At 36.4% G+C, this 25,680-nt stretch overlaps 1 protein-coding gene and 1 long non-coding RNA gene across 2 annotated transcripts in view; one reads left to right on the plus strand and one right to left on the minus strand.

Moving 5' to 3' along the window:
• Nucleotides 1-21,159, minus strand: part of LOC135833857 (angiotensin-converting enzyme-like) — a 52,342-nt gene extending 31,183 nt beyond the window's left edge. Inside the window, exons 1-10 of the mRNA XM_065347663.1 lie at nucleotides 19,867-21,159; nucleotides 8,454-8,612; nucleotides 7,161-7,254; nucleotides 6,752-6,895; nucleotides 5,867-6,058; nucleotides 5,078-5,175; nucleotides 4,764-4,933; nucleotides 4,533-4,657; nucleotides 4,206-4,449; nucleotides 3,891-3,989 (exon numbers count right to left, since the gene is read on the minus strand). Of these exons, the coding sequence (XP_065203735.1) occupies nucleotides 3,891-3,989; nucleotides 4,206-4,449; nucleotides 4,533-4,657; nucleotides 4,764-4,933; nucleotides 5,078-5,175; nucleotides 5,867-6,058; nucleotides 6,752-6,895; nucleotides 7,161-7,254; nucleotides 8,454-8,612; nucleotides 19,867-20,622 (2,081 nt within the window). The 5' untranslated portion in view covers nucleotides 20,623-21,159. The remainder of the gene's footprint in view (nucleotides 1-3,890; nucleotides 3,990-4,205; nucleotides 4,450-4,532; nucleotides 4,658-4,763; nucleotides 4,934-5,077; nucleotides 5,176-5,866; nucleotides 6,059-6,751; nucleotides 6,896-7,160; nucleotides 7,255-8,453; nucleotides 8,613-19,866) is intronic.
• A 2,273-nt stretch (nucleotides 21,160-23,432) lies between these two features.
• LOC135833866 (uncharacterized) lies at nucleotides 23,433-25,542 on the plus strand. Its single transcript, XR_010556580.1, has 2 exons — nucleotides 23,433-24,657; nucleotides 24,737-25,542. It is a non-coding gene; the product is annotated as an uncharacterized LOC135833866 (long non-coding RNA).
• The last annotated feature ends 138 nt before the right edge of the window (nucleotides 25,543-25,680 follow it).

The following is a 25,680-nucleotide window of genomic DNA, read 5'->3' on the forward strand; positions in this document are numbered from 1 at the left end:
TTACGTGATGAGTGCCGTTTCCAGTGTGAAATCTATTTGATTACGTGGCGTAAAATGGTAACGAAAATACAAGAACTGGTAATAATATCTAATAATAATAATAATCATAATCATAATAAGAATAATAATACCTAACAATAACGATAATACAGTACACAGTACGACGACGTACATTTCAATCGAATTGAATCGAAAACAAGTGCAGAGTAGCTCAACCTACCAAGGTAGGTATTACGAGATTCATCGTGCTGTAAGGCCCTCAACTCTGCGGAGGTGGAGGTGGCGGTAGGTAGTTGTAATACGAATGTTTGTTCGAAAAAGAAGCAGTAAGAGGTAAGCGGTAGTAAGGTGTTTAATTTAGCGTAACAAATAACAGTCGACAGTGGCAGAAGCGGTAATAGCAGCGTCGATCAAATTTACCAGATTTATGAGAAAAGAAGTCGTCTTTATGTAACCATACGAATACGAATACGAATACGTAGACGTAGACGTACGCGTATGCGTGACGTGCACACAATAGGCCTACAGTGCAGTATTCGAGATGTCTCGCAGATAATTTAATGGTGACAAATACGTAGTTTAACCAGCAGTAATACCTACATATTTGCGGACTCGTGTACATGGACATACATAAGTTATTTATCTATCGAGCAAACCAAATATCTAACGTCTTTTACTCGTAGTATAGCGAGTAGCGACTATCAATCAGCAGATAAGTGCAACATTTCGGCTACTTGAGGTATCTAAAATTGCTTCAGCTACCCGCTGGTAGCATAATATGACAACAAAACTACAGAGACAGACATTATATTGACTTGAACAGGTCAGCGACGAGACATCAACATTCGAACAGCAATAGCAGATACAGATAGGTACCTACGAGAAAAATTAGAAAATCGAACGAATTAGATAGCGATCGCGGTTCACGAAACATGAGATAATTTTTCGAAACGGAAAGCGAATATTTCACGGCGATGGTCGATGTAGAAGGCGAGCTCGATCGTAAATAATCGCATGATAAATAGTATACGCCGTTTCCGAATGAAAATTTTCGCCTTCGCGGTATCGTCTTGCCTACAGCTAGCGCCTAGAATCTGCTCGCCAATCGTAATTGATCGCGCTAAAACGCTGAAATTAGTCAAACTCGATCAACTGCTGCCGCTGCATTATTTTATCCTTAATTACGTTGGTACCTTTATCGCGTTCCACCGTCGTCGGTGTAATTTTTAACATTTATCTTTATTTTCAATTTAGGTAGGTACCTAACTTGTATTTTATCCTTATATTTTTTCTCTTTCTCACTCTCTTGTACGACAATCACGGGCGTTTATGGCACGAAATAAATACGTCCGTGCAACGAGATGCTGGTAGGTGTAATTTAATACGGCAGATAGGCCTCAAGTCATATCTATGCCCTGCTTATATTGTAAGTATGCAGTCGTCAAAGCGCAACAAAACAAACTGCCGAGACTTTATTACGTTTATTATCAGTTGTTTTGTGGATTTGATACATTTACTCATTTAGTAGCCTTTCATGACCTTTTTGAATTAAAAAAGTCATTATAGAACTGCACGAAGAAATGAAATACGAGTAGTTGAAACGAACAAATTATGGTATGTTTAATATTGGGGCCTTTCCGCCTTTGCTGATTTAGTAGCCTTTGATGACCTTTGCAGGAAGAAATGAATGTACTCGAAATTTGAGAAAAACTCACAACTTTTAGCTATCTCAACGATTCAATTTTAATCAATAAAAATATCGAATCTGAGGCAATAAAATGAATACCTAATTCATCTTCCTTCGATTACCTATTGTCGCTAAATTTGTTTTTGTTTTTCAAATAAATAACATACCTACGAGTAGACAACTTCAGCTCGTACATAACAAATGAGTTGGATAGGTATAGGTAGTTAGGTACATACCTATTCGAAACTTTGTCATCGCAGAGAAAATAACGAAGCATGATGACTAACCAGTTAACGTTATATTAAGTATTTCATTCATAAACTACTGGATGTTATCCAATCTTGATCGTCTACCGTTCAGGCTGTATATTCAACTACCTATAGGTACATAAATTTAATAGATGTTGGTATTTTCTACTCGTAGGCACGCTTATTTACATCGCACAGTACCGCACATGCACATTGCATCGTACGTGCTGCTACTCGTATATCGTGAATTCGTAATTTCCTACCCTACCCATGATAAGTAGAGGTACTTGTTCTTCGGAACTAGCAATCGCAGCCGATGCACCCGCCAAGTTCAATTTCAAGTTCAGTCAGTCTTTCAATTTCAATAATCTCGATTCTCTAACGAATGTAAATTTGAACAATTATATTCTTTTCGCGTATCGCGAATGCCTATTCGAAAAATAAAACTGATTCGTAATTTATTATAGCTGCAATCTAAAACAACGCCCAATGAATCACACTTTTCGAGTTTTTGCCAAGGAAAAATTGCAATATCAACACGATGTTACGTATTAATAAGTTCGTATATATATACATTTTTTTTTCGAAACAATAAGTTGTTATTTTACTTATTTTGTTGAATGACAAAAATAAAATTCGAGAAAAAAAAATCTGAATTTGAAAACGTTACGATGTGTCATGGAAATTCGATTTAAAACAAAATATTGTAGGAATAATTTTTATAGCTTTTGACAGAATGGAAAGTTTAATATTTTAAATAGTCATGTTGGACATCGACACGGTGACGACATTAAATTCTAATCAGTAATCACGATATTGATTCCAAATTAGAATTCGAATTCTTATCAAAAATTGAGCCATGAATCACGTTTACGAATCATTTTTTGCTCCTTGTTCTGTTCATCGACATTCCTTTTGATTTTTGCAACATTTTATACACTTTTGAGATATTTCATCGACTTTTAATTATGTTGATAGTTTCAGAGCTCAAACTCATCTTTTTTCGAAAAAAATTAAATAAAAATATGAAAAAGTACAAGCTAAAAAGTATCCGAAAAAGTGACGAAACGCGAGCAAAACATTTTGATGCAGAAAGAATTTTTAAAAAAAAATCCTTTTCAATTAAAATGTTAAAAAACGAGATTTATTGATAGGTGATTAAAAAGAGAACTCTCGCAATTTTAGGCAAAAAGCGAGACTTTTGACAATTTCAGCAAAAAAATGACTTTAGCCAATTTCCAGAAAAAAAAACGTGACTCATTAAAATAATTTTTGAAAAAGTACGAAATTTTCTGAATTTATGTGCCCGGAAAGGAACAAAGGGAAATTAGAAATAATAATACGAGTACCTACCTATGATCGAGCATTTTCAACATGTTTACAGATCGAGTAAATTTAAATAGGTACCCAAGCGGCCGTTTCCTTCAAATAATTTTTGATACCGACCAGTCGACGCATAAGGTCACTTTTTGCATGCTGCCTGATTGAAGGCATTTTCCTACCGTGCCCCAATCAAAATCTGGTAACATACTGGAAGGAGAAGGCGAAGGAGAGAGAGGAGGGTACAGACTACAGTGAGCAGATTAGATACATTCTACATACTGCAGGAGGGGAGCTTTACGGCGCGCGGAGGCAATAAAATAGTGACGTTAATAAAATTGCAGAGTTTAGATTCGAAGGCGCATACTGTACCAGCGTTATAAGCGTAGGTGCTTAGCTGCTTACCTACGTAGAATTTAAGAATATTTAAGCTGGAATGTTAAAACAAACCTTCGCAATAAATTAAGGATACTTTCGAGGCCTTTTAAGGAATAGAAAGTCATGACTTGAAAACTTAAGACAGACGTGAGTATGCTCAATTTAAGAAATGTTTTATCGAGTCTTAGAGCAGCTATTACGCAGGTATACAATTTTTTCTAGCTTATAGTTAAGATTGGTTGGTATTTTGCACTTACCCAATGTAGGGAATATTAGCAGGAACGTGGTACTTGGAACCAGGATCAAAATCGATTTCCGATCTTAAAACTGGAGGCTTGACTCCGCTCAATCGTTCTCTACATAAAACAATACAACATTAGCATTACGGATAAGCAAGTGTATCACGTAGTACCTAATGAAATTATGAAAATACATTAGGTAAATATACACGTAAGCGTAATTCTCAAGTCGACCAAGATTATCGAGTGGACCATCATTTGTCCTACTCTGGTTCACATTAGAATTTGGTATATATACGAGTTGGTAAAGTTGTATGTATATTGAATAGGTACCTTAAATCCCACCAATGACAATTGTAACGCTCTTTACGCGTATTTCCGCCGAATATATCCCATCTCCACATATCCAAAGCCAAACTAAACGGTAAGAATGTCAATTTATCCATGGCCAAATGGAACAAAAAGTTAATATTATGAGGAACATCGTCGACCGAGGTTAAAACTAAGCCCAAAGTTTGCATATGTTTAGGATTCGATACAGATAGTGATATCGCTTCGCTGATTGCTTCGTGGAAACCTAAAAAAAAAATAACAATAAATACGTAGATAATTAGGTATGTGAAATGCTGGAATTTTCTGCTCGGTAGTCGTCTCTCTTACCAGGATTAGCGCCGTCTCTGTAAACTTTTGGTAACTTTCTGTAGTGTAAGAAGTATTGTATGTGGGCCATTTCGTGATGAACGGTGACGAAATCTTTCATCGAAATGTGAGTGCACATTTTAATTCTGCAAAATTACGAAGAAATCCGGTTAATGTGTGAAGACAGTATACATAGAGTACGAGAAGTCGTATGAAAGTTGCTTAGAGCTCTGCTAGTGCTATCACACTCACCTGTAATCAATGGCGTTACAGAAATCCCAAGCAGATGGCTGGCATATGACCGGCCTGCCAGGTGCTTCTTCAAACACAGATTTAGTCCAGAATTCTGGAGGCATCGCGCTCATATTCATCGAGACGAAGAATTCTTCAGCTACTCGATACATAGCTTCCGGAGTGTATCCCTGTTTTCAAAAATGATCGGCTTATAAGTACGAATTTAAAATTTTAGAGAATAAACTGTAATCAATTGTTGTTGAGAGTAACTAGGTATTTGTACAAGTATTAAGTAGGTACGCTCACGTGCATCAACTTTGTCGAACAATTACCTGTTTCAACATTTCCGGTGTAACGTCCAAGAAATTTTTACCAGGATAAGGAATGGTTACATCGAGAATATTTTCCCAGGATTGTCCCCACATGTTGCCTGAAAATTGAAAATATACTTAGGTTTAACGCGAGTATAAATTTAAGGTCACGAACAAAAATTAATACTATTCAGAATTGGCGTCGTTGCCATCGTTTTCGTGAAAAATGGCGAATAGCAATCGAATGCGAGGATTATCAAGTTTCAAAGTTGAGCGAACACTCCAGGTTGGGGTACTAACTAGATATAAAGACAAAAACTCCAGCTCGAACGAATAACAGGTCAACAACCAACAGGTGCATCATTTTGTCACCGAAGCAAGCACTTCATAACCACCTAGCATGTACCTACCTACTAGTAATGAATCAAAAGGGTGCGAGTGTGATATTACGATAATAAACCAATATAACGATGACGCGAAATTATTTGAAAATATGTGCAAATTATTTGTATGTATGTACCTACAATATACAGTCCAATAACTAGAACTACACATGCGAGATAGTCTGATAATTGCATAGGTATTTTTATCAATATCTAGTATTCGATTTCGGTAGATACATATACCTAAATGATTAGTTAGTTGTAATTTGTCTGGGTGGATTATGAAAGAAGACGGCGCGGCGTGGCGCTACTCAGAAAGGCGCAACGAGATAGTATCACTCTTTTTTGTCTCTTCATAGTCGTACTTACGAGTGTGTAAATCGGTAAATGTAGTAATGTAGTATTCATAATACGTATTTTCAATTACCCAATATATGAGCTGGCAACGGAGCTTCCCTGCTGATTTTTTCTGGTCCGTACAAATCACGAAGTTTGCGCCTTACGTACGCGTGTAATTGTTCGTACAATGGCTTAATTTGATCCCACACCCTTTCCATTTCATTCTTAAAATCATACATTTCGAAAGGGAACATCCAATATTCCGATGTGTCGGTGAAATCTGGAAATGAAAAATGAATAAATAAATTTGAAAAATTGTCAATTAATCAATAAGTACTATAGAAATACGAAAATATTAAATAAATCGAGATCCTATCCTATAATTAATAAACTAAGGTAGGGTGAGTTCATTAATAGAGTAAGTACGGACTTTTATGCACTCTATCTAAGTAAATGAACCATTTCATTTTTTTTAAATCTTAAATTTTGAAGCATTTTTTCTCTTTTTTTTTTTTGATCAAAAATTGTTGTTAAAAGTGGATTTTGTTTCACCTTTTATTATGCATTTAAACCCAAAATATGCTAAATAAAATTGGAGAAAAACCCTGGATTTCGTGATATCCTCCTAGAATGGTCGAAGTAGAGAGAGAAAGGGTTGAAATTAGACAGGTAAAATTATTCAAACTTGTTCTTTTCTTTGAAAACAAAAAAATCAAAAAATTGCTAAAAAAAACAATTTTATTTTTTATTTTGATAAAAGCGAAGTTTGTACCTAAATTAAATAGAAATTTACTTTTTAATCAACTTGAAAACGTGATGAACTTTTTGGTACCTAGGTTTATTTTTGTACGAGTATGTTCACTACTCCACCTCTAGTTTTTCAAAAAAGAAAAATAACAAAGCGCAAACAAACGAAATAAAATAAATAACAGCCCATCCTATAGTAAGTAATTAGCATTATTACGTCACTTACTATTCAATTGCGCCGCATAGTTACTCAAATCTACCAGTTGGACATAAAGTTCTCGAATTTTTTGTCCAGTTTTACGATGCCATTCGATCCACACATGTTGCAATTCATCCCAGTCTCTACTTCTGGCCATGATCACGTTCAGATCTGTGAAAATCGCAAGTATTCAATTAGCGGTCTAGTTGAAAGTCTCGTATAGGATGTTAAAGTTTACACTTGGGAAAATCCTTCTTCCTCAATGGTCAAAAAACTAATACATTCGTAGGACATAGGTTATAGGTAGCCAAGCCATAATCTCATCGTGGCCAAGGAAACCTCGCATCGGTAATTACACGGGCAATAATACGACAAACACTTAGAATAGCTAATAAATACGAATAGGTAACTATATAAAAATTAGCCAATAACTAACCTTCTAACCGCAAACCACATTTTAGCGGATCTTCTTGGTCGCATACTGTAGCTGTATTGTAAATGGCCAGCATATCGTTTATCAGGCGATTATACTGTAAATAATAACGATAATAATTCAACAACAAAAAAAAAATTGTTCGATAGGTACCTACGTACAATAAAATAAGTAAGATAGCTATAGATGCTTATCTACCTAAATAATAGACAGTTCGAGTAATTTATTCGCAGAATTGGTTAATTTAATATTTTTATAGGAAGGTGGAAGTTAAGTGGAAGTACTCGTAGTTACTCAAGTCGGATATGTCGACGACATTTACCTACTGACATGACACGACACGTACGAAAGCGATCGTATTTTCAAGAAACTCGTGGCGCAGAGACCGCGTCCATTAGATCCCAACTCCCTTGACCTTCGTATAGTTACTCGCAGATACAATATTGTTATTATTGCGGACGGGGACGGGTTGTCTACACGAATCGGAATTGGTACATGTGCCGTGTACCTAGACCTACCTACAGCACGAAGGTGTGAAGATTCTAATTTTCATTTCATGTACGCTACGTCGTTTATTAATTGGTAATTACCATCCGCGGTATCGCATCAGTTCAAATATAGGTAGAGGTAGGTACGTTAGCGGTCTTATTAAGTATTACAATTTTTGTACATGGTAACCTACACGTAAGCGACCTCGACGAGTCGACTTTTCTACCGATAAAAATTGATTCGGTTTGAATTTAAAACGAGGAAAACGAATATTTCAAAAAACCAGCGTTTTCCATCCGACTTTTCATTTGATCGAAATTTTTTCCGAGAATACGTGTAATTAAATCGAGCTCGCGAACGATGACTCACGGTGAGTCAATCGTCGCTCACCGATTACGTAAATAAAAATCACATTGTTCAAAAAAAAACGAAACCGGTTCCATCGTAAGGGCTCGCGTACATTTATGTGATTTTCGTGTGAAAATAATAGTTTAAATGGTTGACATTCAAATCATAATCAACGTGTAGTCTCGTTCGTTGAATTACGAATACATTTCGGAACCTTAATTGGCTCGAAATTAGTTAATGTCACGAAAAATGTTTTATTCGAATTTTTTGTGTTTTACTGTTTTTGAAGGCAAAGCTTTGACAAAAGATGGGGATTTTTTTCATTTTCAAATGTATATTCCAGGAAGAAAAAGGAAAGGATGAGGGAAGAGTCTATGAGATGACGAACATGAGCTTGATCGCCTTCGAAGAATGTTATAAAAACATGTTGAGTGAACTGTGAGGTGTAGTAACACTTACTCTGTTCAGCTGATCCGGTGGTAATACTGAAGGGCCAACTACTGCCAAATAACGTAGCTGACGTAGCAGTTCTCGATCTCTGATATCCCATTTGTCAATTTTTCCCACTATGTTGTGAACTCTCCTTTGAAATTCCGAGTATGCCAACTGTTGCTCGAGCTGAAAATCGAAAGGAAAACGAGTTCCATGAGTCAAAATAAGATATACCTACGAATACCTAAGTAGCAAAAATAAATATGCAAATAGGTATATTAAATTACGTTGACGCTCGTGTTGTTTTTTAGGACTGATTCGTCACACTTATTCGATTATTTATTTATTACCCACCCACACTTTTCTGATTCATACGCACCCTCAATTTTTATAGATACTTAGGCAAAGACAGAACAAATCACGCTTCCTCAAATTTAAATCTGAAAATCAGACGATGATCAATAGGAATAAAATACGTATAGGTATCTGGGTACCTCGGGCTACGAAACGAGCATCTGATTATTTAGCATTTGAAATCTGATCGACCTCGAGAAGTGCGAACCTCTTGAGAGGTCGATGTTTGGCGTCGATTTGAACGGGACCATATTTTTTTGCGAAAAAATTGGTCTTAAATCCTCATAACGGAAATGTCAGCAGACAGCCCAAATTTATTATTCACGAATTTAAAAATTGACCATTTTTGATAATAATAATTATGCGTAAAAATGATGAAAATTAGTCTTAAAACTGCAGTCATCTATGATAATCTCCTGAACGGAATTTCGTGGTTTTTTGACCATTTTAGAGCCTTCAACGTGACTTTTGATTTCTCCGGAATTTTAAAATTTCTTCAAGAGGGGTATAAATTAATGAATCTGAGCAACTGCAAATCGAGCTGTGGATTGCTCTGAGCCTATTCAAAGATTTATCTACGTTTGAGTCGATTTCCAGGCAAACAACATGAGTGTGTTTTTTTGACCAGAATATTTTTAGCCTATTAAAACGTAGGAAGAATCCCAACCGACACCAAAAACTTTTGAACCGGACAAAAACCAATCAAAAACATATCAAGAGCTGAAATAGGGCAGATGAAATTTCGTGTAGAAAGGTTTCAGACCATACTATCGATCTTTCCAAAAATCGTAGCCTTTGTTTAAATCGGAGGTGGACATCTCCATCTCAAGAGGTACTCTTGTGAGATGAGATGTGCACACCTAGGTGAGTTAATCTAACGATCGACTGCATCAATTTTTCCGTCAACATTCATAGATTAACAGCAAATTTAAGGAATGAGACATTTGAAGTGAGAGTGCCAATATCAATACCTAATTAGTAAAAAAAAATGCAGAATGAAGCCTCGATGATAACGATAACGAATTGGCTATACCTACCTAAGTATAATGAGACTAGCACCTAGCAAAAGTTGTTTCTTTCTTTTCTTTCTTTTCTGTTTTGTTTCTTTTAAATCGGCTGCTGTTACAAAATACATAAGTACGAGTATAATAACATAACTCTGAAGGTTAAACTCGTGAGAATAAAACGAAAGACCAAAGAAAAGAATGGTCATACATGTAAAGTACGCGTCGCGCCGGTTGCATGCTATGGTAGCATACACGTTCCATCTTCGCCCATCGTTCAATCGTTCAACTCACTGTATGGGTCTTATCCATATTATAAATGTACTCGTATTTGCGTGAATGTATTGTATGTAGACGATGTTTATTTACACGTATGTACCTACTACCTACCTACTGTTTCAAGTCTGAAACTGTCGTACCTACATACAATATCTGTTTGTGTGTGCGAATATGAATACGATTCTCATTCAAATATGCCGTCTAGTACGTCAGACGTTCAGGCTTAACGCGTCGCGATGTAAATCAAACTACGCAAAAAAGAGAAAATAATTATCATTTTATTCCGTAAATCAAGTAAATCGCGCAAATGATATACTTAATTTTTAAAATAGGATTTGCCGTTCACAAACCAATTCCAAGTTTATTGGCACCAATGCAGAATGTCTAGTCGTTCAGAGAAATTATTTTCCCTCAATTTTTTCAGTTGTCTAGACTATGCAATTTTTCCAACTTTCCAGACCTTTGAAATATGAACTCAACACACAAAAAAACGGAAAGAACATAGGATTACAGTTTTTCAAACGCCATGAAATTCGCATAAGTACCTAAACTTTTGCCGGATGTTTATGAAGTTAGATTCAAAGGAAGCATGAAGGGCGTCTCTCATTTTGAATATTTGAATTTTTCACCACCATAACGCTAAATTGAAAGTTGGACGTGGATAAGTCTCAGGAAAAAATAATTTTTCAAAAGTAAAACAACATTATTTTCGATGTGGATTATGGGTAGTCAATTTTTCAACCCTCTAACTAGCGAAAACTTTTGAAAATTTACTATTCGAGAAGTAAAAACCCACGGTTTTTGGTAATTCTTTGATTTTTCCTGCTCACACACGGGGGGGGGGAGGGTGAGACATTTCCCACACTCCCTCATTCGGCACGCCTTTGGAAACAAGCCGTGCGGATGAGGAAGGGACGTTGAATGCCCTGAAAATCTTGCCAAATTGAAATTTTGAAATTTCCGTAACAAGTGTTTGCTATATTTGTGGTTTTTCCCATACTTGTGACCTTTTCGATCGATTTAAGCTGATGTTTTCATAATCTTAAAAAAAAACTATAATATTCGTAAAGCCTTCGGGGAATTTTCGGGTTCCCAAATTTTCGAAAATGTGTCTAGATCGATCGAAAGGGTCAGAAACGTACCTACCTACTAAATTCACATTTATAAGGAGCTGAATTTCATTTTCGTGAGAATTCAAAAATCTGCCGGGAGCTCCAGAACAGTTCGAAACCATCACCAATCGACTTGGACGGTTGAAAGTAGGATACAGACTACATTCCATCTTTTAATGTCCATTTGATCAAATTTTGTTTCGTTTTTTTTTTCAACTTTTTTTCATAAGAAATGGGATAAATTAGAATTTTCAAAATCTTGCCAAAATTTGAAACACGAATTTAAGTTCTTAAAATTTTTGCTCAGCTTTTAAGGTCAATTTGATCAAATTTTGTTTCGTTTGTAATTTTTATTTTTTTCGTAAGAAACGGACTAAATTTGAATTTTTTAAAAATTTTCCAAAAATTGAAACATGAATTTCAGTTCCTAAAATTGTTGCTGGTGTTTTTCGGTGTCCTTTTCCCAATTTCTGTGTATCTAGTTAAAAAATTTTCACGGTGGTTGGGAAATTTCCCTTACGAGTTTTCTTTTGTTCGAGTCTATTTTCGGGTGTTTTGAAGCTGGAATATTTGAAAGGTACCTATTTTCGCTAGCATCTTTATCGTGAAGGAAATCAAGCACCTAGTTATAGCTATGAAAAGAGACTGCGAACTGCGATGTTTTCCTTTCTCTCTTTCTCGTCAATTAACAACGTGTAGCGCGAGTCGAATACCCACTAATTCTGTTTTAATATAGAATTCGCACAGGTAAGTATATAGCTAGGTATAGATAGGTATGGGAACGTAAATACATTTATAAAAGGTGTACTTAATTAGACTACAATATCCATGGAACTGAGATTACTTATCAACACGATGACTAAAATATTGATTGAGGAAAAATCATAGCCATAATACGCGCATATTGAACCGTTTAGAAACACCTATCTGAGATGGTATCGATAAACCGCTAATGAGTCTGCACTCCGCGGTCCACACTCCATCAATGGCCAATTTATCAGCCTATACCATGAATAGGTACGAATCCGGTCAAAAATTCGTGCCAATGTCACCGCAGCTGCAAACTTTTATTAACAACCTTAACGTAATGCCAACTTTTGGTCTAGGTAGGTATAGTTAGGTACTTACATATTTAAATGTAAGTCAGCGATGGAGGAGGGAAGAATTTGTGAAAAAAAAAAAATTATAATAAGTTAATAATAATAAATCACAGCGAGCGTCGCAATTTGAATACAAAACGTTGGTATTCGAGGTACCCGTACTTTAATTCCGTCGGTCAGAAATGCCATAATACGTCTCCCACTATTTACTGTGTACGAGTAAGTTAAGTACTCGACACTCGTACATCGGTGGATCGTCGCAAACGCAATTTTATGCAATTTTACAAACATACGTATAGGTATAGGTATAGGTAGTATGTCTCTGGCATATAATCCGCGTGGCGCTGGCGCTGGCACTGGCACATGATGAGGTAAATATTTGTATCATTATCATCATAATACTCGATTTAACGTGTATTATGCTGAGCCACGCTGGTGTACTTGTACTGGTGACTTACATAGGTAGATACGTCTTGAAAATCGGACACAGACATTTAGGTACCTACGTACAAATACATGCACTGACACTCAATTCACTCACTCATCAGTTTGTTAGGTTAGGTACCAACGTTTTTTTTTCTCATGAGGTTGTGATGTACGCGAAGGACACCGATAAATACCGAATCACGTAACACGTCGTATTCTTTTATGAGAATTTACTTTTTTTTATTCGTATATTTTATATTATATTAGCCGGTTGGCGAACGAACCAACAAGTACTACGACGACGGCGACGACGTCGGTATTACACATTGCAGCAGGAAAAAAATACCTTAAAAAATTACGCTGACGTTTGACGGTATGGCCAAGGAAGGGGGTTCCGGCAGGGCGGCATCGGCAGCAGCATAAAGCGTCGAGAAATGAGGAAAAAAATTCATCCAAGAAACAGGTGACATGGTGAATTTTCAAAGTCAATTGTCTGACGAATTGACAACCTTGTTAAGTTCCAAATTAATTGCCTATTCATAAAATTTCTTACTCATATTATAGGTACCTGCATATGTGTGTACTCGTATTATCTATACACTTCAGTAGTATACCTTTACCTACCTCGGGTATTTTTTTCATATATATATTTTTTTTTTGGAAGATACTTACGAAGCAAACAATCTGCTAAATGCATCGTCAATTTAGCTTTGGATGATTTTTTTCTTTCCCAATCGACCGTCGACGTGGTGTAATTTTACGCGAACTTGAATTAAACACTTACTCATCGCTTTTCGGCAAGTTTTCAAAATACCATCGTCAATTCTGACGGGTTATTTCTCTATTTCTCTCTGTCTCTCTCTACCTATCCATTATTGGCAGGTGGGACGTACGTAGAAATCTATGCTGCTACGATCGACAAATTGGTCTGATGTGAGTAAAATGAACCATGATGAAGTAAAAAAGGAATATACTTATCAATTGAACAACAAAGCAACAACTACGTTCATTTTGAATGGGATATTAAATGATTTTATAGGTGCCTCTATCTATACTGCAGCATTAACGAGCATAGGCACATAAATACTATAATAGATTTTGGTGTACAAATGAGAAGAAGATATGCTCTTGATATGCAAATTTTTTGAACCATCAATAATGACACGGAGCAATCGAATCGATATGTCATTTTTTTGCGTTACAATTAATAAAATTGACGAATGAAAAAACTTTACGTCAGTTAGCGCAAGCGTATTATACTCGTACGAGTATGCATATCATTATGTACGGCTGGTCGACTGGGTATTTTGACTTTTGAGAATATAAGTAGGTGCACAACTCGGCAAAACGTGATTATTCATTTTGACGAATTAAGTTAATAAAGCATTACATCCCTGGACGTGGAAGCTGGACAGGTACTCGTAAAGAGGTAGTGTATGCAAAATTCGAGCAAACGCTCGAATAAATCATTTGTAAAAATGTTTCCAACCGAGAATTCGCCGAATCAAGCATGATTCTAACGAAAATTTGATGCGACTAATTTATTCGTAACACGATTACAATGTAGGCACTAGGCACAACGCGCCAGATTGATATTTGGACGAAGATAAGCAAACGTCTCGTAATTTACCATTTTGGTTTGCTTTTTTCAACGTAAGTAAACAAATTTTCTGTGAAGGATCCACGGGGGTACTTGCAGAAAAAAAACCGATGTCAGTTACACACATGCATGTAGGTAGGTATTCGAAAACGTACTTCGAATAGTAAACTCATTCGAGTGTTTTCATTGTCATTTAAACATCATCACTCGTGCTACCTTATAACTAGTATCCAACTAAGAATATTTACAAGTTCGTGACTAGTTAAAAATTTTCCTTCGCATGGGCTATTATAAATCAAATCTGGATGTTTCCTTCCTTTTGTACACGTTGACGTGTCCCTTATGAAAATCGCTCATTTTAACAAGGTACGAGTATTTCGAGCGGCTATTATTTTGATTAAACGATTAAGCTTACTAGGAATAAGATTTTTTACGTGCTCGTAATCTTCAAATACCTTCGCGAGTAGGTAACTTGTTTTCGTTAAAATTAGATTAAGTACCCGACGATGGGTAAGATGCTATTTAAATAATATCTACACTAGGTAAGGTAAACAAAAAAAAAAAATACTTAAGTACTCGACTCGCTTTCATCTTTAATTACTCAAAACTCGAGTGATTCTCGCTTATTTTTTTCAAGTTGAACTTATTTATATCGGGTCACTATATTGTTTTGAGTAAGTATTTTGCAAAACTGGTCTCGGCACCAAAATTTTTCGATTCAACTTTTTCATTCTTATTTCCAAATTTCGCATAATACTCTTAACATGACCTTTGAACGAAATATGTATTAAGAATTGTCTCAATTCTGCGAACCTTTCAATTGAAGAAAAACGATCAACAGTAGGTATAAATCTTTTTTACAATTTTTTCCGAGCAAGTTGACTTCTTCAAAAATGTTCATTAGGTAACAAAAAAACAAGTTTGCTTTTTACTCCCTCCTCTCCATCATAAAACACCGTTTCAACACTAATAAGGGAAGTATTCCAACCGGCACTAAAATTTTTGAACCGGACAAAGGGGAATCAAAAGAGAACTCCAAAATATACCACCAGCCAAAATTTCAGGCAATGAAATTCATTTTTTCGATTTTTGGCGAATTTTTGAAAATTTGAATTATGTGCTAAAATTGGAAAAAATCAAAATTTCAGCGAATTAATCTAGAATGCTGAAATTTAGTTTATACTTTTTTTTTCAACCTTCCGAGTTGATTGGCGATGGTTTCGAACCGTTCTAGAGCATTTAGAGGATTTTATGTTCCTTCAGTTTTTGAAAAAAAAAACCGCTGCGAATAGGATGAAAATTAAATCCAGAGTCTGCAAACTCGAATTTGCCATCTTTGCGACCATTTCGATCGATTTAAACACGTATCATTAAAATCTTTCAGTGTCGGTTCAAATCCGAAATTTCCTTCAATGAATTTTCGAGAAAAAAATCGTCGTTTGCGAACGTGTGCACAAAAAAACTGAAATTTGGTGTTTATGTACAAGATGGTGTAAATCTGAGTTTACGGGTACTGGATTTTTTCACCCTATTCATGCATAGCGTTTTTTTTCTCGAAAATCGGAGAAACCTAAAATCCGCTGGGGGGCTCTAGAACGGTTCAAAACCATCATTAATCGACTCAGAAGGTCGAAAATAGGGTACTTGTAAACCAATTTTCAGCTTTCTTGGTCAATTTGCTGAAATTTTGATTTTTTTCAATTTTGGCTCAATTTGAATTTTGGAAAATTCGTTAAAAATTGAAAAACGAATTTCAGCATATAAAATTTTGGCTGGTGGTATATTTTGTGGTACTCTTTCGATGATCGGATCTGATCAAGTCTCATCAAGATCAGTGATCAGATCTATTGAGGTCTTGTGTCAGATCCAATCCAGTTTCCTCTATCGAATTTGATCACATCTGAGTACCTAGGTCTGATTCTAGTATCAAATCTTAAATCTGGCCATGGTTAATCAGGATCATGGTCTGCTTAGATCAAGAGCCGAAAATTGAAAAATTAATTTGGGAAGCAGAAATTTTGAGCATTGGGCATTTCAGGTCATGTTCTGTCCAAAAATCTCAGTCTGGTTCAAATCAAAGCGGACATCTCGAGCCTTTGTCAGTAGGTATGTAAATCAAAATTTATTCGAGCGTATGATTTTCAAATTACTTTTCAGAATCAATTATTATATACGATTTGCAGTTGATAGAATTACGGTAGAATTGACAATATACCTACTTATTCTTCATGCATCTCGAAAATCTCGAATCATTGTCAATAAAGATACTCTTCTGCGCAATAATTGCAAAAAGGCTCGTTCTTTTTGACCAAATTGTTCCTCAATCTCTCTCTCTATCTCTCAAAAAAAGTCAACTCTATTAAACAGAATGAGAAGTCGAGAAAATCTTTGCTGCTACCAATCTATCCACAATTCCATATAACTATACTTATGTATTCATCTCAGTCTCACACATCTTTGCGTAATACTGACCTATCTACTTGTATGTAGTTCCTGTCTGTGCCCCCTGACTATACCCAACTTCACTTATCAACAACAAACAGTAAATTTAGATAGGCTACACCTAACATTGGTCATCATAAGGTGTGAGTTGGAAAAATAAAAAATAAAAAACAAACAAAAACAAAAAACATTTTAATTGTCCTTCGTTTTGTTGGCATTTGTCAAACAAACACATACATCAACATTCAACATGCAATGTACTCGTACTGTAGGTAGGTACCTCTACCTATATCGCGACCTGGTCATGTTCGATTAGCTCATCGCATTTGTGTGCGTATTTTAATGTCTTACCAGTTAGTGGTACCTGTATGGTTGTTGTTATTTTGAATCAAGCAGGCACCTTACCTACGCCATCTAGGAAGAGGTATGCAATTACGAATATTATGAAGACATACGTTAACATTTATGTACATATATGTCACTGTCACTACATCTTCCCATATCGGATGAAGGGGCTAGATCGAGAGGGAGCTGAAGATGCGGAGCGTTTTTGAAAATCTACGCTAAAACGTTTACGTCTTTCAATGAACATTGCGCGCAGACAGATCTGTCCACATTTATAGAATAGGTAAACATTTATGTGTATAATAAGCACGAGAACATCGAAATAGTGTAAAATTTACTCGAGCAGCCGCCCTAGGCTGATAAACCTGTTCATTTACAACCGAATCGAGCGTCGTAATTTAATTATTTAGATACTCGCACACACTTAAGTCGGATGAGACGGCGGTTTTTTATTCCATTCATGCCCGGGCCCAAAGTAGTTCTAGATAAGCAACTTTTTGCCATCGACTTACTCGCACTCGCGTGTATCCAAATTTTTCTCACTTACACGCCAGTCTCAAATTAATATCACCTCGACATTGAACTATCGGGTTGTTTATAGTTTAGGTTAGGATATAGGTAAGGTACACATATCTTTACACCTCACCTGTGCGCTATACGTCGCACACCCTACCATAAAAATAAAAAAACCAGCCTCGGGTGTACCGAGATGATCTATACCTTGCAACTTTTAGGTATTTCTTTTTTCATTGTTACGGAGGCTTGGCCGGCTTGGCTCGGCGAGCAGATCTAGGGGGTGGATACTTTTCAGTACGTTATACCGCAAAACCGAATTAATATTATCCAGATACCTATCTTTGATTTGATCAGTTTAGCGCAATGTCAAGGTCACCATTTCAACAAAATTCATTATTTTTCTCCCTCGAGCCACAAACATCTATATCATGTGCGAAAATCTCATTAAGATGAAACGTAAACGTCGGCGAGATGTTATTTTTATAATTTTTCCACTTAGTTTGTTTTCTTTTTCAATTTTCAATTTTTCCAAATCATTACGTAACAACGACGTAAAGTCTTAATGATTTTCGATGTAAGTAATTGAGATCTAATTTGAAGTAATCATTTCATCATTTCTATTCGCTTCTTCCAACTTACTCGTTAAAATTTTACAACTTGAGTGGGAACCTTATATGTACAAAGATAGATATTTGTGCTTCATTTTATGTCTTTATTCTTTAAAATCCGCACGATGAGTTCGTATTTTCATTCAGGTTGGAAGTAATTGAATAAACCAAAATGATGGATTTTTCATGTTTTTTTGACCTTCTCTTTAACCTTTTTTTTTCATCTCAATATTCTCATGCACAATTACATACATTATTTAAGCATCATAAGCGTGAATTCATGCACCTAACTAGGAAATTATTAATCCACACGAAATCTCCCAATTTAATGAAAACGTTGCGTCGTGAAAAAATAACACTTCACTCTTTCTAGTACATACTCGTATGTTGACAATTTTCATCTCATTCAAACAAAATGGATCAACTACCTATAGGTAAGTGAATGATTATTAAGGTTTGGAAAGAGCGCCTTGTGAAATCGCAGAAAATTTAAGCTGCCTAATAGTGAATTTTTTGGAGCCAAACTTTCTCGAAAAATGGTCTCAAGGATCAAAATGTTCGAAAAATGCGATTGGGTTGCTGCAACTTTGTAAACCGGCTAATCTATGTAGTTTCAAGTCGAGTTTCCATTCTTGGAGTTCGAGTCTGCGCGTTCGAAAGGGTACATTTTGGGCACAAAATTCTTAGAAGAACTGTCCGAAAATGGTTCAACAAAATGTAATTGGGCAGCTATAACTTTAGAAATCATGTTTTCTGGTCACAACTCGAGTTTCTGAGAGTTTGGGGCGCGATTTCTAGTCGACGTGTCCGGAAGGGTACTTTTTGGGTTCAAAATTTACGAAAAATTGCGCAATTTTGCGAATATTTTTTACTAGTTGGAATTTAATTTTTCTGGAGTTTTGGAGGAAAGTAGCGTAGGTAATCCTTTAATGAAAATTCTCAAAGTTGTATCGGCCCAATCTTATTTTTAGATCATTGGTATTTTTTGAAAATTTGACCTCAAAAAACACCGTGTTGAAAAATTGCGCCGAAACTCCAAACTCGATTTGTGACTAGAAAATACGATACCTACCCAAAGTTGTAATCGACCATTTTTGGGAAATTTTCCAAAAATTTTGAGCTTAAAAAAAAGTTTCACGAACCCTATGATTTTTTGACTCTAAATGTTGAAGATCACTATCCACTTATAGTTTTTGGCACATTTTTCACTGAGAAAGAGGGGGGGGGCACAATTGTCTAAAAGTCGAAATTTTGAGACTTGAATCCCTGCGGTGCTCGCAGTTTTGTTATTGGGTAGCTATAATCTTGGGTTTTGATGGCAATGGCACAGGTTAACCAGGGATCTCTATTCTCAGATAGGTATACCATCTTTTGGAATTGGGCCATATTTCCCAAAAGATATTGGATAGGTACAACGGCGGTGGGGACTAGAGTGGGAAAAAGTTGCAATTTTTCCAAAAATTATCTCTTTTTGAGGGTCTATACGTCCTTTCCAGAGGCTCCTACGGAGCATACGAAGGTTTCCGCTGAATTTGGTTAAAATCCTACGAACTTATTTTCTTCAATGCATCCCATTAAGTATACGAAATATGTTTTTGTATATGTATCTACAATCTACATAGTGTTTATACACATAATGTGATCACCAACTTACCGCTCTAATTTGCGACACATCGTTGACATTAGTCTCAAAATCCCACTGAGCTCTGACGTTGATGTTACACTGCTGCGAAGCGCTCACATCGATTTGGGCCAAAATTTTGAAAATTTCATCCTCCCTGAGAGCGTACTGCGGATCATTTTCAAAATACTGCCGCGGAGGATCACCGCGAACTCCGTTATTGTCCGAATACACGTCGTATCTATTACGATTACGTTCACGTTCACGATCGCGATCGCGATCCGTGCCATATCCAGCCGATCCGGAGCCGGATCCGGATCCGTAAGCGCCGTTTCCGTAATTCGAATTTCTGTACCTGGAGCCGGGGACGCCGACATTGTTGATATCAACTCTGTCGTCACCGACGCCGATGCCGGCGCCGGCGCCGGTGGCGCCGTAAGGTCTAGATCGATAATTCGGATCCGACGGTCTGGACGAAGATGTATCGTAAAATCTAGGATCCGATGGTTTAGCCGATGTATCGTAATATCGAGGATCAGGCGTGCTGACGGTTAATTCTTTGTTTATGGACGTTAACGGATTGGCCGACGACGACGAGCTGTAACGGCCATCTTGGCTGTACTTTCGCAGCACTTCTTGAACGTGCTGATTTTGGGCATTGTTTCTTATATAAGTGTTTGGATCGATGTAGCCTTGATCGCGGTCGTCGCTAGGTATGTATCCTCGATCTGCGAGAATCACTTGGCACGAGCTTAAAAATAACAGAATATTGGTCAAAACACCGAACATATTCAAAACATGGGTTCGCGACGATTCGATCACAAAATCATGGGGAAAAAAAGAGAATTGTTCGAAAGTACGAAAAATGACGAAAAAAACGCGTTAAAAAGGCGGTGCAAATGTGAAAAAATTTGAATAAAAAAAAAAAAATGCGTGAATGGCTATTGGCTACACACGTACACAGGTGTACCGTAGACCGTACTACGATCACGTTGCAACTTTTACTTTCGACGAGTCGAGTCGAGTCGAGTAGACGTTGTGAACGAGTTACGAGTTGGTATGCGTATGTGTATAAGTATAAACGTATTGCGTATAGTTTGAATTTTTCTTTCACATGCTCATTGCTCGTCAACGCCAGAACGCCACCGCCACCTACTCGTAGTATAATAAGCCAACTTGTGTGTATGTGTATTTTGGAGACCTAAATGAGCGATAAGAATAAGTAGCGTCCACTATAGGTGATAATTTCCCGTTGCGCGCGCAAACCGCGAAAAACAGTTCATATATTTGCACAAGGTTAAGCACCAGCAGCCAGCAGTCCAGCAACCAGTTTACTGAGTCTGAAAAATCTCATCGCCGCGTTACGCTTTTAATTCGATTTTATTTCCTGTTTGGCTGTTTAGTTTTTCAGATATCATTTCGTAAGAACAAATTGTAAGTTAAATTTTTGTTGTTTAATCGCCACACACGATTAGAATGCGATATTTTTATCGCGATGAATAACCATCATTCTCCTTAGTCATCATCGTCGTATTCATCTAGTTCTCGTCTCACGATCATCATTAGGCCTATGGCCTATAAGTACATATATACGAGTACGTAATGTGGGCTGGGTACTTTGGTAAGTCATTTTTGAGTACGCTACGGCTAGCTTACCTAGTACCCATACAATAACAGTACCATTCGCGATATGTACTATTTCAAGGGCCATATAAGCCTGGCTGCATGATGGCTTGCGTATGTGTTCCTATTTAAAAAGTATGTTTTGCTCGAAATTACGGCGAGTTGTTTTTTTTTTAAAGCTCGCTATATTCTTTATTGAAACGATAATTAACCTTGATTTCGTTTTTAATGGGCCCCTGCCATGCTGTTGAGTCATTTCATACGTAATCCACCGTCTAATCCCTTGTTCTATACTCGTACATAAAATAAATATGTACCTACTCGTCAGTATAGTCACCTCGGCAAATAACTACCTTCTGTGAACCTGAACCCATTGGCCCTCGCTGTACTGAAGAATGAGTGGAAAAAACCATATTACCCTCGATGTTGATTAAAAATTGACCAAGAAATGTCTCTACTTTGAGAGGAGACTACCCAGAAACATGTTGAGCTCGACGGATCTTCAGAGCGGGGTCTTTTCTCTTTTTTGAAAAGAACAAACGGAGTTATTGTCATTTTTAAAGAGCCCCTATATAACGTGTCCAAAACCCCGAAATTGTTTTTTTCGGCGATTCACCTGCGCGATTTTTCATTCTTAAAAAGTAAGTATACCTACCTAAAGGGAAACCTCTCGAGGTGTCCGCCTCCGATTTGAACGCGACCGCGATTTTTAGAAAGAGCATGTTCTAAACCCTCCAAATCCAAATTTTCAGCTGCCCAAGTTCATTTTTCGATTTTTGGCGAATTTTTGAAAATCCAAAATTGACTATTTTGGTGATTTATGCTTTTTTTTAAAAAAGTACGTACTTGATCAATAAAAATGTTCAAAATAAGTCCTAAAACTCATATAAAGCCCCCAAATCCAAATTTCGCCATTTCCAGCCATTCTGGAGCCTCCTGCGCGATTTTTCAAATTTCTCCAGAATTTTGAATTTGCTCCAGAAGGCGTGAATATGAAGTTGGGCAGCTAAAAATCGAGTTGTGTGTTATACTCGACCTGTTTAACGAATTTATCCACATTTGTGCCGATTCTGGAGCGGACACCTCAAGAGTGGGTTTTTGACCAGCTTTTTTCATAATAAAAATATCCAAAAATTAAAGGGAGGCCCAAGAAAGGCTGGAAATGGCGAAATTCGCGCTCGTGTGGTTAATTAATGACAAAATACAGCGATTCGCGCAAATTTCAAAAATTTTCTCACAAACGAGAAATTTTTGATTTTTGGATATTTTCATTTTGAAAAAAAGCTGGTCAAAAAACCACTCTTGAGGTGTCCCCTCCAGAATCGACTCAAATGTTGATAAACTCGTTAAACAGATCGAGTATAACACACAACTCGATTTTTAGCTGCCGAACTACATATTCACGCCTTCTGGAGCAAATTGAAAATTCTGGAAAAATTGAAAAGTGGCGCTGGAGGCTCCAGAACGGCTGGAAATGACGGAACTCGGCCTCGGGGGGAGGGGGGGGTTGATGCAGACTAAGTACAGATATTCGCGCTAATTTCGAAAATTTTCTCAAAAACGGTAAATTTTTGATTTTTGAATATTTTTATTTTGAAATAAAGCTGGTCAAAAAACCACTCTTGAGGTGTCCCCTCCAGAATCGGCACAAATGTGGATAAATTCGTTAAACAGGTCGAGTATAACACACAACTCGATTTTTAGCTGCCCAACTTCATATTCACGCCTTCTGGAGCAAATTCAAAATTCTGGAGAAAAAAATCGCGCTGGAGGCTCCAGAATGGCTGGAAATGGTGAAATTTGGATTTGGGTAATTAATATTAGTTTTTGGACTTATTTTGACCATTTTTACTGATCAAGTACGTACTTTTTTTGAAAAAAAACAAATCACCAAAATAGTCAATTTTGGATTTTCAAAAATTCGCCAAAAATCGAAAAATGAACTTGGGCAGCTGAAAATTTGGATTTGGGGGGTTTAGAACATGCTCTTTCCAAAAATCGCGGTCCCGTTCAAATCGGGGGCGGATACCTCGAGAGGTTCCCTTGTAAGTACCTGCGTCTGAGTGTCGAATAAAAAATGTGATGAAAATCAAAGTTCAATATTTTTTATCATTCTGGAGTTTACAGCGCGATTTTCGATTTCTCTGTAATTTTTACATTTTTCCAGAAAGAAAAGAGAATTGATTTGGCAGCTAAAATTGAACTTGTGGCTAATTTTCGACTTGTTTGGAGGGTTTATTTACATTCGATCGGGTTTCAAGGCGAACATCTCAAGTTCAATCTCTGGCTAGAATTAAAATGAAAAAATTCAAAAAAATGAAAGTTTTTCTATGCCGAGAAATTTTTTTTGAAATTTGCACGAATGGTGGTATGTACTTTGTCTAAAATTAATCCTCCGAATTAGAATTCCACAATTTCGAGCCATTAGCGAGATTTTTGATTTCTTCAAAATTCAAAATTTTTCAGAAAGTTTAATTGTGACTTATTATTGACTTTCTTGAAGGTTTTACCCTTATTTGGACCACCGTTTAGACGACATACTTATCGATGGCGTTTTTCTGACCAGCACAGGCTAGATACCTACTTTATGAAGAAAGCAATCCAAAAAAATCAAAAACTTAATGTTTGTAAGAAAATATTTGAAATCTACACGAATTGCCATATCAGTAGTGAGATATAACCGAGCTCTAGACCCCCACATTTTCAAAGGAGCAAAAGGAGCAATCCTTTTCCTATGGCTCCTTTGAAAAGGTGGTCCCAAGCTCGGTTATACGCTTACCAGGTTTCAAAAGCGTAAACCTAAACATCGCGCCGAAGTCTCCCCACCCCCCCTCTCTCCCTCAACCATACATTAGCCCAAATTGAAGCTTACTTGACCCCTTTAATTAACTAAAATATTCGTTTTATCCCTACTTTTTTTTCAGGGTGGGAGTATTTGGTCTCTCTAAAAATAATCGTTGAAAAATTAGGTGCAATCATTACTATTTGGTCACTTCTTTTATCCACTTGTTAGATTAACGCGGAGTTTTCGTGATATTTTTCTCACTTTTTTTTCAATTTTTATAGTGTTGATCTGAACTTCTTGTTTTAAAGAAAAAGTGTAACTATCACCGATCATTATGAGTTTCAATAACGATAATAGTGCTACTGCTAGTACCTCGACATCATCTGTCAACCAACAACTTGATCAAAATTCAGCTGGTAAGAATGATCCTTCAGTAAACAAATCTTGGAAAAATCAGAAAAATTTGATTTTAACCCAAGTTTATGCCATTAACAGAAGCAATACGAAGCAAATCCATACTGGTTTAGATGTTGATAATTGGTTCGAGCCAACAATCTACCTTGCAAAAAATTCTCTGCCAAAAGGACCTGGATTGTACATGAAGGTTCAAACTTTCCAAGAGCTCATGTCCGAAGAAAATATCAACATTATAAATAACTACTTCAAAGGTATTAACGAGGAGGAGTACAAATCAAAAACACTCATGATCAATAAATACCTTACGGTACAATTTAGATATACTTACAGTGTAAAGTCAATTGTTATTGCTAATACTATATTTTTACAATTAGCTTCTTGGAATAATTTAGTCAAATTGTATTACTGCATACCCTCAATTAGTGAAGATTTGTCTCATAAGGCTGATAGTTGCAGAAATTTGTATGATTACGTTTTTAATAAGGTACAGTCTGCTATTCTTGAGAAATTGAATTATCATGACACTGATAATTTAGACCATCGTATAAGAAAACTATACTATCATTCTCTAAAACAATTTGACCCAAAGATTGATACTACTGATAGAGTCTATTATGAAGTAACAACTTTTTGTGATGATAGTATTGTAAATGGTCTCACAACAAAGTTTAAACATATGTCACCTGCATACATCGATATCATGAAAATGCAACATTATGTGGCTGAACAGGAACGATGTTTAGATGCTGACGTAACTGACAACCCAACATTCTAAGACATTTTCACCTAAAATAACTGACAATAACGTATTTTAAGGCATTTCAACTTAAGATGTAAATTAATTAATGCATTTGAGCCTATTAAAATAAATATGTAAATAAATATTTTCCAACTTATTATTCAGAGTACTTATTTACTGAACAAATATTCACCTGCTACCCCCTCCCCCTCCAATCATCGCACCAACTAGAACTGATTTTAGATGTTTTTCAATTCAAAAAAAAAAAAAAATAGAATCTCAG

The sequence above is a fragment of the Planococcus citri genome, chromosome 2, assembly GCF_950023065.1.
Source record: "Planococcus citri chromosome 2, ihPlaCitr1.1, whole genome shotgun sequence".
In the NCBI taxonomy this organism is placed as follows: domain Eukaryota; kingdom Metazoa; phylum Arthropoda; class Insecta; order Hemiptera; family Pseudococcidae; genus Planococcus; species Planococcus citri.